Source organism: Mesoplodon densirostris, chromosome 4, assembly GCF_025265405.1.
Source record: "Mesoplodon densirostris isolate mMesDen1 chromosome 4, mMesDen1 primary haplotype, whole genome shotgun sequence".
Classification (NCBI taxonomy): Eukaryota; Metazoa; Chordata; class Mammalia; order Artiodactyla; family Ziphiidae; genus Mesoplodon; species Mesoplodon densirostris.
In genome coordinates, this window is record NC_082664.1 from 49,513,366 (window position 1) to 49,525,377 (window position 12,012).

Sequence of the window (12,012 nt, forward strand, 5' to 3'; positions counted from 1 at the left end):
TATTACTATGTCCATGGTTCTAATCTAAGAAAGAAATTTCATCTCCCATCTTTTTAAGAGCCACGATTAACTTTAAATATGTTAATATTTAAAATACTCAGTGATGAACCTACAGATCATGAGTCAACAGGACTCAAATCCTTTGTGAAATGAGGTTAAATTATTTAACAATGATAGTAACAGTAACACAGGCTGGCTGGAATAAATGAGAAGGTTGTCATACCTGCATCTCTCGTCTCATAGGGTAGGTCCACTCCTTAAAAATGGAAGGAAAACATAAGAAAAGTAAATAACATTATGAAAAATGTCACCCAATTAAAGGTTAAAGATGTGATATACAAGTGTATGGATTTTTAAAAAATACATTATACTTATAGAATGTTCTATAAAAATAGCAGATTCAATTGGCTTCACAAACACCTAAAACTAAGTGACAGGAAACAATGATTAAGGTAATTCTTTAAATAACTGGGCTTCCAAAATTATGATTATGTTACTTTATAATGGACGGAATAGTTCAATAATTATAAGGATAGGTATTCCAGAAGTTTCTCTCAAAAATGATCCTCTAAATCAGAGATGTCAAATAGACTTTTTGTCATTCGTGCCAACTCTAATCAACTGGCAGTAGATAGCTAAATCCCTGTGTGGAGAAAGACTCAAGGAAGGAAAGAGTGCTGTGGTCATTGAGCGATGTCTGCAATGATGAAAGAAGAACAGAATGTGATAAGTATTTATTTGCCATTCCTGATCTAAACTGCCAGATGCTCATCCAACAGCCTTTCCCATATCTCACTTGGGCTTAAGATTCTGTCTAGTTCAAGTTCCTTTACAGATACACTTCACCGAAGTACAGAGTTCATTCTTGGAATGCAGACCACGATAAAGAAGTTGGAAAATAATGCAAAATGCCAATGCAAAATGGCAAAAGACAGAAAATATTTTAAAAGAAAAAGAAAAAAGCAATTACAGTGAATTGAAATGAAGAATCAAATATAGTACAGGTAGTCCTCATTTGTAAATGGACTATATTCCAAAAGTTTCTAGCTTGGTTGCTTAAAACTCAGAATTATAAACAGTAATTAGGTTTCTAAAGTTAAAACTGCAAAAAGTAAAAAAAAAAAAAAACTTTTTATTTTGAAATAATTTTAGAATTACAGAAAAGTTGAAAAAATAGTATAAGGAATTCCCTTTACCCTCCATCCTGATTCCTCAAGTCAGAAAAGTATTTTTAACATATAAGGTAGAAGTGTTGTATCTCTGTAATGGAAAGAGAGAATAGTACTCCTACAAAGACAGTCAGCATTTTTTTTAAAAATAGAGAAACAAAATACATTTTTCGTTTTTAATCTTGAAAACTGGTCTCAGCAATGTAGTAGAAGTGGACTATAAACCCTGAGAAACCATCTATGAAATGACTGTTAAAAAATATTTTTAAAAGTATCTTTAAATGCATAGCTGAACTAAGAAGTGAGGGAAATCCCCAGAGAGACACACACTCATAAACACAAGAAAGCACAAAACCAGCAAGGGTAGTAAGCACTGAAACGGAGCATACTGAGAAGATCTGCTAGTCTTTTCATGGCCTTATATTTCTTTCTGTTCTTTTAAAATGTAGGTATAAAAGAACTTATAATGAGGTGCTAAAATGCCCAAATCTGAATGTAGAGCTCAATCAATTTTTACAAACATACATACCCATATGATCACCACTCAGATGAAGATTTCCATCATCCCAGAAAGTTCCCTCATTCTTCTTCTCAGTCAGTATCTCCACTGACTTCCATCACTACAGATTTTAGTTTTGTCTGTTCTGGAACTTCATGTAAATAGAATCATACAGCAGTACTATTTTATGTCTGGTTTATCTCACTCAACCTAATGTCCGTGAGATTCATCCATGTTGTTGTGTATGCCAGTAGTTTGTTCCTTTTCACTGCTGTGCAGTATACTATTGTATAAATATTCTACAATTTACTCATTCTCCTGTTGGTGGAGATTTAAGTAGCTTCCAGGTTTTGGCAATTATGAATAAAGGTGCAATGAAAACTCTTTTATATGCTCTTTGGTGGACATATGCATTTATTGCTCTTGGATATATAAGTGGCAATGGAATGACTAAATCACAGAGTAGGCCTATATTTGGCTTTACTAGACACTGTCAAAAGTTTTAGAAGAGCAATTTACACTCCCACCAGGAATGTATGGGAGTTCTAGTTGTTCCCCATCCTCATGATGGCCTTAATTTTAAATGGCACAGCACATGAGACAAAGCCTAGGACCTGCTCAAAGTCAGATCATGACCAAAAAGCTGGGACCCCCAAAGGGCAACACCCTCAGTGAAAGATAAAGTGGAGGGAGTGGGGCCTCACTTCATCCCCATAAAAATGAGTACTCTTGCCTTTCCCAGCTTTGGTTCTGAGTAGGTGGTGGTGGTGGTAGTAGTGGGGTGGGGTCTTCCTAACCAATCTGGTCTTCACTAAGGTTTGGCATTAGAATGCAATTATCTTTGTGAGGCCAAGTGAAAATTTAATGTCAAGTGGTCCTGGGTAAATAGTGTCCATGGGTTCCTGGGAGAAGCAAATGCATTTTCTCTCTGGAGGAACATACCCTAAACCTAGATCAGAAATAATTCAAACAGATAGGTTCCAATGAACTCGCAATATAAAATTCATTAAAAAAAAAAGAGGAAGCGAATCACCATGAAAAGCGATACAACTGAATCACAGCCACAATGACGGCAGATATTTATTACAATGAAAAATACAACACATTTAATATATTTAAAGAAATAAGAGTACCATAAGTATGACCAAAAATTAAGAAACTAATTTTTAAGGGAGCCAAAAGGAATATGTAGAACTGAAAATGTACAACTGAAATGAAAAGTCAACAGATAGGCTAAACAGAAGGACACAGTTAGAGAGAGAATCTGTGAACTGGAAAATAGAACTAATGAAATGACCTAAATTCAGAGACGGAAAATATGAGCAGTTAATAGACATATAAGATAGAATTAAATGGTCTAAATCCACAGAATCTAAGTTCCAGAAGGAGGGGTGAGAAAATAAAGGAGAGATATTACACCAGATATTAATGAGAATTTTCCAATAGTTAAAGATACCTCAGGAATAGGCGGCCCAGTAAATCCCAAGCAGGATAAAGGAAAGAAATGCACAGGTAAACAGTGAAACAGCAGCACAGCAAACCCAGAGAGGAGAATTTCTTTTTCCAGACTAAAAGCCAATAGAAGACTGGAAAAGAATAGAGGCCAGAAGACCTACATATATGCAGTCACTTTTCCTGAAAGACATCAAGGCAATTCAATGTAAAAAGAAAAGTCTTTTAACAAGTGGTGCTGGAACAACTGGATAAATGTCTGGAAAATAAAACGAATCTTGATCCTGACCACACACACACACAAACAACTCATCTGTCTTCATTGCTGTATCTATTTCCAGCACTTGATGACAGTGCCTGGCACATAGTAGGCACGCAATAAATAATTGTTGAATGAAAGAAAAATGTGTGTGTGTGTATAAACATAAGTGCAAAAATGATATAACTTCTAGAAGAAAACATAGGAGAATATCTTTGCAACCTTGGGAAAAGGAAAGATGTCTTAAAGAGGGCACAAAAGGTACTAAGCACAAAGGGAAAAAACAATTTAGTAAACTCAATTTCTTGACAATTAAAAACTTCTGCTCAAGGATATACACTGCTAAGAAAATGAAAGATCAAGCCACAGACTGAAAGAAAACATTTGTAATACATATATCCAACAAAAGACTTGTATCCAAAATACAAAAATACACACCAACAATAAAGTGAAAACATAATTTTTAAAATGGGCAAAGAAGTGGACAGACATCTCATTATGGAAGATAGCTAAATGGCCAATATCACATGAAAATGTGCTCAACATTAGGGAAATTCAAATTATATTAAAACAACAAATTCAAATTCAAAGCACAAGATACCATTACATACTCATGATTGACTAAAGTTAAAAAGTGACAACACCAAATGTTAGTAATGACGTGGAGCAACTGGGACTTTCAAACATTGCTGAGTATAAAATGAAATGATAATAATACACTTGCCCTATTAATCTAGCAATTCCACTACTAAGATTAACCAAAGAGAAATGAAGACATACGTCCACAAAAAGACTTGTACAAAAATATTCAAAGCAGCTTTATTCATCATAACTCCAAATAACCCAAATGTCTATCCATGGTATACTCATACAGTGAAACAGTACTCAGCAATGAAAAACAATCAACTACCCATAAACACAATATAGATGAATTTCACACCTATTATGTTCAGTGAAAGAAGCCATAAACAAAACAGTCCATTTTGCATGATTCAATTTACATGAAGTTCAAGAACAGACAAAACTAAACTATGGTTACAGAAATCATCATATTCGTTGCCTAATGTGGGGTGGGGTAGGGGTTGCCTGGAAATGGATATGAGGTAACTTTCTATGTTGGGAGAAGTGGTCTACATCTTGATACAAGCAGTAGTTACACTGGTGTATATATTTAACAAAACTCACTAAATTGTACACTTATTATCTGTGCATTACACTCTATGTAAATTTTATCTCTATTAAAAAAAGAGAGAGCATCCAGACAAAAAAGACAGATTACATATAAAGGAAAGACAATTTGACTGACCCTGACTTCTTAACTACAAGAATGGAAAGGCAGAAGACAGAGGAATAATACATTCAAAGTGGTGAAATAACTGTTAGTTTAGAATATATATTGAGAAAATTGTCTTTCAAGAACAAGAGTGAAATAAAAGACAATTCCATAAAAACAAACAAACAAAAGAGAGTTTACTACCAGCAGACTCTTATTAAAGGAACTTCTAAAAGATGTTTTTTTGAAGAAAAGCTACTACTGTCTCTATTTTACATTTCTATTTTAGGTCCAGAGAGCCTACATAACCTGACTTCAAGTTCATGTAGTCTGATTCTAGAGTCCATTCTCTTAATCGCGACACTATACAGCCTCTCAATGTAAGAATGAACTATAAGGCAAACATATAGCTATATTTAAACAAATACTGACTACATAAAATAATAATAATGATTAGTTTATAGCGATTAATAGAATAGAAAAAAGTATATAATTTACAAGCCAGTAGAGGGGGAAATGTAATCAAACTGTACAGACTGAATGTTTACCTGCTTTTTTAACTTACCAATATGTAATAACTTTTTTATATTGAAAAACTGTTAAAGAAGTTAGGTCAAAGATTCTTGTCATTTTAGTCACAGAACCGCTAACCATTGAGCACAGTGCCTTCCAGAGAATAAGCACTGAGGAGATCCATGGTACTAGATTCTATGGATCTTATTTCTTTCTCTTTTCTTTTCTTTTTCTTTCTTTTCTTTCTTTTTTTTTTTTAAAGATTCTCTAGTAGTCTAACAGTCAGCCTTATCTTCTGGAAAAAACTTGTCAGAGCTGTGAGAAAGAAGAAAGCGATTAAAGAAATGTGTACTTTTGAGTTTACCTAAAATGAAATCTCTACATTATGTGTGATGAAAGAAGAAAAACAGAGGAACATATATAGGGAAATGGTGTACATATATTCCAGGGAATACTACGCAATATGCCAGATGGCACTTAAAGCCACAGGATAAACATGTGCTTCTTTCTGGTGTATCAATTTTATCAGAAGTTTTGTTTTTTGTTTTCCCTGGAGAAAAAAAATATTTTCACTGACCACCAATTTAAAAAATTAAAACAAACATGAACATATGGAATAGAATGCAAAATTTACATGAATTTTTAAGTGAAACAGGCTTCAAATAAATTTTGAGCTTCTCATAAGGTTGTATTCAATAGAACATGTATGTTGTTATTTATAGAAGAAATATTACAAGAGTAAAAAGCAAGCTGTATAGAAGAGAATGAAAAATTACTCCTATTCACAGGACAGAGAAGCATGCAGCCTTCTTTAGTGAGCATGACTTGCTGTAATAGGCAATACTCCTGATCTCAGGAGTTTACTTACCCTCTTTGTTTATCTAGTTCTGATTACTACCTACAGAACAAATCTTAAACCTGCCTTGTCTACCTTGTCTACCTTGTCTAATTCTGCTTTTAGTGTACTACATCAAGATTTTGAAAGTCATTCATGCTTACAGTCGTGCTCTACCAGACACATATCTGTCTGAACATGTCTCTAATAACCAAGTCTTGGGTTTTCACACTCAATCTTAATCTCAACCTGCCCACAGTTCCTAAAATCCATCAATTTAGAGATGGGAGTATTAATGGGTCAGACTCCCATTATAACTGCCAATGATCTATGTTGAATTACTATTGTAGATAATTAGTAGAATCAACTTCCCAAAATTCGATGATTAGCAAAGCAGTCCAACTATATTTCTCAAACCAAAGCAAGCCTGCTAAGCTAAAATATCCTTAATTGTGAAATACACCATGCTTCTGACAGAAATTCACAAGTGAAAATCCTTCAATCATCAATATGAGATAGAAGGTACCACATATTAAAACACCTTTCAGGCAAATGCAGTTACATGATCTATAAAATCTTCTCAAGCAAATGCAGTTACATAATCTATAAAATCACACTTAGGAGACAGGAAAAAATGCTATAAAAATGTTCAAAGACCAATAAACAAATAAATAAATTCACCAAAGGACACGGGCTGTAACATATAAAAAATTCTTATCATCAGATGGATTAGGGTGGTTGAAACATGTAACTTTTAGAAATACCAAGAGGATTTTTTTTTTTTTTATACAGGTTGGGGGAGTTAGGGAAAAAAACCACAAAACATCAGAATACTATACCTGAGCTGGTACACTTCACAAAACAGATAAAGTAGTATTACAGTTTCTCTCCTCCAAAAAAAATAGTCCTCTTCAGAATAAGCTCTTTCCTTTAGTTCCCATGCCTAACTCAAGCTTTACTTAAACCAAAGGACCAAAAGAGATTTTTACTCAAAAATGAGAGGGTTGGGGGGATATGGAGAAACAGAGGAGCCTTTAAGTAAGATGCTTCTAAATCAGTTATTCCTAAACCTGGCTGCCATTAGAATCATCTAGCTCCATCTTAAACCAATTAAATCAGAATAGGGGCCCAGGCATGGTTATTTTAAAAGTTCCTTGGGTGATTCTACTCTACAGTCAGGTTAAAAAAGCACCATTCTCAACTTAAAGGAGCTAGGAGAGGGATCCTCAGTCAGACACATTAAGCAACTCCTAGTTTTGTTTCTGTACTAAGAGAATCAAAAGAGAAAAAAAAATGGAAAGGGTGACATTTAAGTTGCCAAACTGCAGCTGAAATAAATATCTCATTTTCTAACTGAAAAGAAGATAAAACATTAATCTTGAATTGTAAAAGCAACAGCCCTAACTATGTAACTGATTTGTTTAAAAATTGTTACTGTAAGCTGCTTTTTTTCTTCACATGTAAAAAAACTACTGTAATCTTGCCACAAGTAAGACTCTACTATCAAAACTAATCAAGATTCTTTCATTAAGTCAAAAAACATTCGTCAAGCTTATGATATATATCAGACACTGTTAAATGAAAGAAACAGTGGCAAATAAGACAAATTTATTGGTGACCAAGCCTCCTTATGAAACTTTTAGGCTATAGTGGAAAACAGACATTGATCAAAATTATAAGTATGATAACTGTTACAAAGGTAGTTATAAAAGTAAAAGTACCAAGTGCTACAGAGGTTTATAAACCTGGGGGATTGAACTAGTCTGGAGAATGGGAGAGGGGACAGGAGGAATTGGCAAAATCAGGGAAAGTTTCTCTGAAGAAATGATGCCTCAAGTGAGATCTAACCTAAGAGCAAATAGTTAATGAGGAGAGGGCAAGGGGAATGCTGGCAGTTGTGGTAGGGGAAAATAGCAACGTAAAGGTTCTGAGATGGGGGGAGACAACTGAAGCATTCCAGAAACTGGGAGAAGATGACTATGGATAGGGCACACAGAGAATGGAGCAAGGGGAAGAGTAGCTCATAATGAGATTAGAGAGGCAGGTGACGCCAGTTCACACGGGACCATGCTGATGACATTAAGGGTTTGAACTTCATCCTCAAAACAATGGTTCTGAAGAACCTAGGGGCAGGACAGGAATAAAGATGCGGACGTAGAGAATGGACTTGAGGACACAGGGAGGGGGAAGGGGAAGCTGGGACGAAGTGAGAGAGTGGCATGGACATATATACACTACCAAACGTAAGGTAGATAGCTAGTGGGAAACAGCCGCATAGCACAGGGAGATCAGCTCGGTGCTTTGTGACCACCTAGAGGGGTGGGATAGGGAGGGTGGGAGGGAGACGCAAGAGGGAGGGGATATGGGGATATATGTATATGTAAAGCTGATTCACTTTGTTATACAGCAGAAACTAACACACCATTGTAAAGCAAGTATACTCCAATAAAGATGTTTTAAAAAAAACAAAAAACAATGGGAAATCACAGCAGTTTTAAAGGAATGATGATCTTTTTGCAAACCCATCTAAACACAGCTAAGTTTCCGCTAACTATCCTGTAAAGAGTGCTCTAACCAGTGTTTCACAAAACTTGGAAGTAATATTTTTATAGAAGTGACAGGGTCATCAAGCTACCATAGCCTGATCACAACAATCATTAAGAGCCTTCACTGAAATCTCTGTACTTGAATTTTTTTTTACTTAAGCAAGATTTGGATTGTGATTGGTAGTGCTTCCTATGTGGAAGGAAGTATGCTGGCTGGTCACCATAACCATGTAAAACTGTTTGCCACTTTATGTATCTCACTGCAAATTAGAAAATTACATTCTGTTTTATTAGTCAGTTTATCATGAGTAACTATATGCCCTATTTAATGGTTATTTACAGTTTTGTGTGTCCAGAAAGCATCCTCCATCTTTCGTGAAATGCTCCTCTGGTTTTGGTGGGAGGGCTACTAATGATAAGCTTCACTCCCCTAGCCCAGAAAGTGAGTATCTGACCTAGACTGGACCCCTCACTGTATTCACCCCTTCCTGGCTCTACTGACTGATCCAAAGGATGGGCATATGACCTAGATTGGCCCAATCTTCTAGATTTTAAACACTGAAGGTTAGAGAAAGGCACTTTTGTTCCTCAATGTGTATGCTGTAAGCATATGGCCCTCGAGCAACTGATGGCCAAACTCCATACCTGTGCAGAAGCCCAAGAAAAAGAACAGATCCTGACAGAAAGTAGAGACAAGCATTAATGAAAGGCAGGGGCAGCTCTGATGCATTATAATACCATCTAGCCAAGTCCCTGAGACCAGCTGCACTCCAAACTTTCTGGATTTAGTTACTTCTTTTCTTTTTTGCTTAAGCTCCTCTGGTTTTTGTCACTTGTAACTGAGAGATAACAAACATCCAATGCTATGAAATAAGGAATGAACTGGCTTTCAGTAGATAATATCATTATGTACTAGGTTTAAGCATTACTTCTGTCCGACACAGGAAAGAAGTAAGCTATATTCCTCGTAAGATTTTATAATCTTTGCAAAGATAAGCTATATTATTTACACAATAAAAGATGAAATACAAAGTCTGTAAACATTTTAAACTAGAACTATTAAGATTAGAACAGGGAAGAATTGAGGTGTAGTAAAAAGGACAATGAATTAAGAATGAGGAGACCAAGGTCCTCACTTGTGTCTTGTGCTAGGCATGTCATTTATTCTTAGTAAGCCACAATTTCTTCACCTTACAAGTAGGAATGCTCTACATTATTCCTAAGGTTGCTTCCAGTGATGAAATTTCTGAATCATTTTGAGGATATAAAAGCATACTCCTCATTCACATTATTCCATATGAAACAAAGAAAAAAGTGTAAATTCATTTTTAACCTAACCTAAATTCTACTTTTTTTCCTATTTAAGAGTCTACTCTTAAAACATGAAATTCTCAAGGATTATTATCACAAGCAAAAGATCCGCCCCCAATAAAAAACGTGAACCACAAATGAAGACATTCAATAGAATATTTGGTATAAATTGAATGATCTCTTAAAAATAGCGATTTTAGATTTCTTTCTTTCTCGATCCTACTAAAGCATATCTGAATATCATTGTCCTGTTATAACTGAGTCTTCAGAAAAATTCTAATTTAGTATTCTGCAATACTATAAAGTATTCTAAACTAGGAATAGATGGGAGAAAACTCAGTACAAACGTTAGGGAAGGAAGAAGTAAGGTGGGGTAAAAAGAACCCCAAATTAGAAATCAGGAGAACAAGTTATAAAGAATTTTATTCCCCATATTAACTTCCCTCCAAAGGGCAAGGTTTTGGATTGAAGTTTTCAGATTCGAACGAGCTAGCTTTGTGACATTTACTTTGCTGGTCACGGCTTGCCTCAAAAACACCAAAAACCAAACCAAAACAAAACAAACCAACTACTTCGGGAAACTTTCTGAAGGCACACTTAGCAAGTTCAGGGCCCACGTCTATTCCACACGTGGGGCCGTGTGTCCCACAAGTGAATTGACGACACCAAAGATTACCCCTCAAAAGGAGATTTAAAACATTACCCTCGCATTGCTTTGGCAATAAAAGGGGAACCTTACTCCAAGTAAGGCCTCGACGCCAAACCTGGGGGGAAAGGGCTGCTTCTGCTCATCTCATTGAATTCAGTTGACCAGACCCAACTCCGGCGCCGGAGACTCAGGAGGGGAAGAGGAACTCAGTGACCGGGGTCTGGGCTGACAGCACCGGAGTGCGAGGCTCCGCCCCTGGGTCCCGGGACGCCCTCAAGAGGCAACAGGACTCCGGGGAGCCGGAGGCTTCGACGGTTGGGGCCTGGGGTCGCCCCTCGGCCGAGGAGCCACAGGGGGAGGCCTGTGCGGGGCAGTCACTGACAGACTCACCTCGGCGTCTTCTTTGCACTGTGGGAGCGAGGGGAACTCCAGCTTCACGTCCTCCATGGTCCCGGCCCGCGGGCTTGTGGGTGGGGTGGGGTGGGAGTGGGAGTTACCCGCCGGCCCGACACTCGGGCTGGCAGTGGCGGTGAAAGGAAGGAGTGAGGGTAGACCGGAGGACTGACGGGGAGGCAGCGGGCTTACAACTAACACACACAGACTAAAGGGTCCCAGCGACTCCGGCGGCGGCGGTGGCGGCGACGACAGCCGGAAAAAGGAGGGCTGGGCGGCTCGTGCCCGGCCGCCATGCTGCTGCCGCCTCCCTCCCCCGCCGAGTCTCCGCGCCCCTAAGGCCGCCCAGGCTCCCGCACCAACACGAGCCCTACAACCGTCTCCCCGCTTTCCACCCCGCCCTCCTCGCGCCGCCCCAGCCAATCCCAGCCCACGCTCGCCTTCGGCCCGCCCCCCGCGGCCGCCAGGTGTCAGAGCGCCGCCGCCCCACCCCTTCGCGAGAGCGCAGACGCGGGGGGGCGGGGCCCCGGAGGCGCAGCGGCGGGAGCTCACCGGGTGTGGAGGAGGTGAGACTGCGGTAGGAGGGAAAGCACGAAGGATGGTCCTGGGAAAAGGAGTGGGATAATACGACTCAGCTCTGCCCTTTCCGGATTGGACGCAAATCCCTTCTTTGGTGTAAGAACGGGGAAGACATCCTAGCCACAATAAACTGGCTTACGAAAGGAAACTATAGTTTTCTCCCCTCTCAGAATCCTGCGCTATTTGGTGAGGTTATAACCCAGAGTAATGAAGAGTTCACCTGAAAATTACGTTATGCCACAGAGAGAATGAAACACCATCACTTTTAAGCAAATCGAAACGGTGTACTTTTAAGAATATCTTGGGAATATGACAACTAGAAAATATCAAGAAAAAATGGCAAATAGAAAAAATCCTAATAGAAACAATTTATAGCCCACTAATTTGTACATAATACTGAAGGTCTCTTCCTTTAATTCTAAGCTTGTTAACACTTCAACGTATTATTAAACTATATGGCTTTCAATATCTTTTTAAAAGGAGTTTGAGTCAGTTAATACTATATTGTTAATAAAGTTCAAGTATATAATACTT

The 12,012-nt window shown here is 38.0% G+C and overlaps 1 protein-coding gene across 2 annotated transcripts in view; it reads right to left on the minus strand.

Annotated features, from left to right (window-relative positions):
* Window positions 1-11,259, minus strand: part of STYX (serine/threonine/tyrosine interacting protein) — a 38,022-nt gene extending 26,763 nt beyond the window's left edge. For both annotated transcript variants that reach the window (XM_060096206.1, XM_060096205.1), the window contains exons 1-2: window positions 10,897-11,259; window positions 224-256 (exon numbers count right to left, since the gene is read on the minus strand). In XM_060096206.1, coding sequence (XP_059952189.1) covers window positions 224-256; window positions 10,897-10,953 — 90 coding nt within the window. In that variant the 5' untranslated portion in view covers window positions 10,954-11,259. The remainder of the gene's footprint in view (window positions 1-223; window positions 257-10,896) is intronic.
* Between the last annotated feature and the right edge of the window lie 753 nt (window positions 11,260-12,012).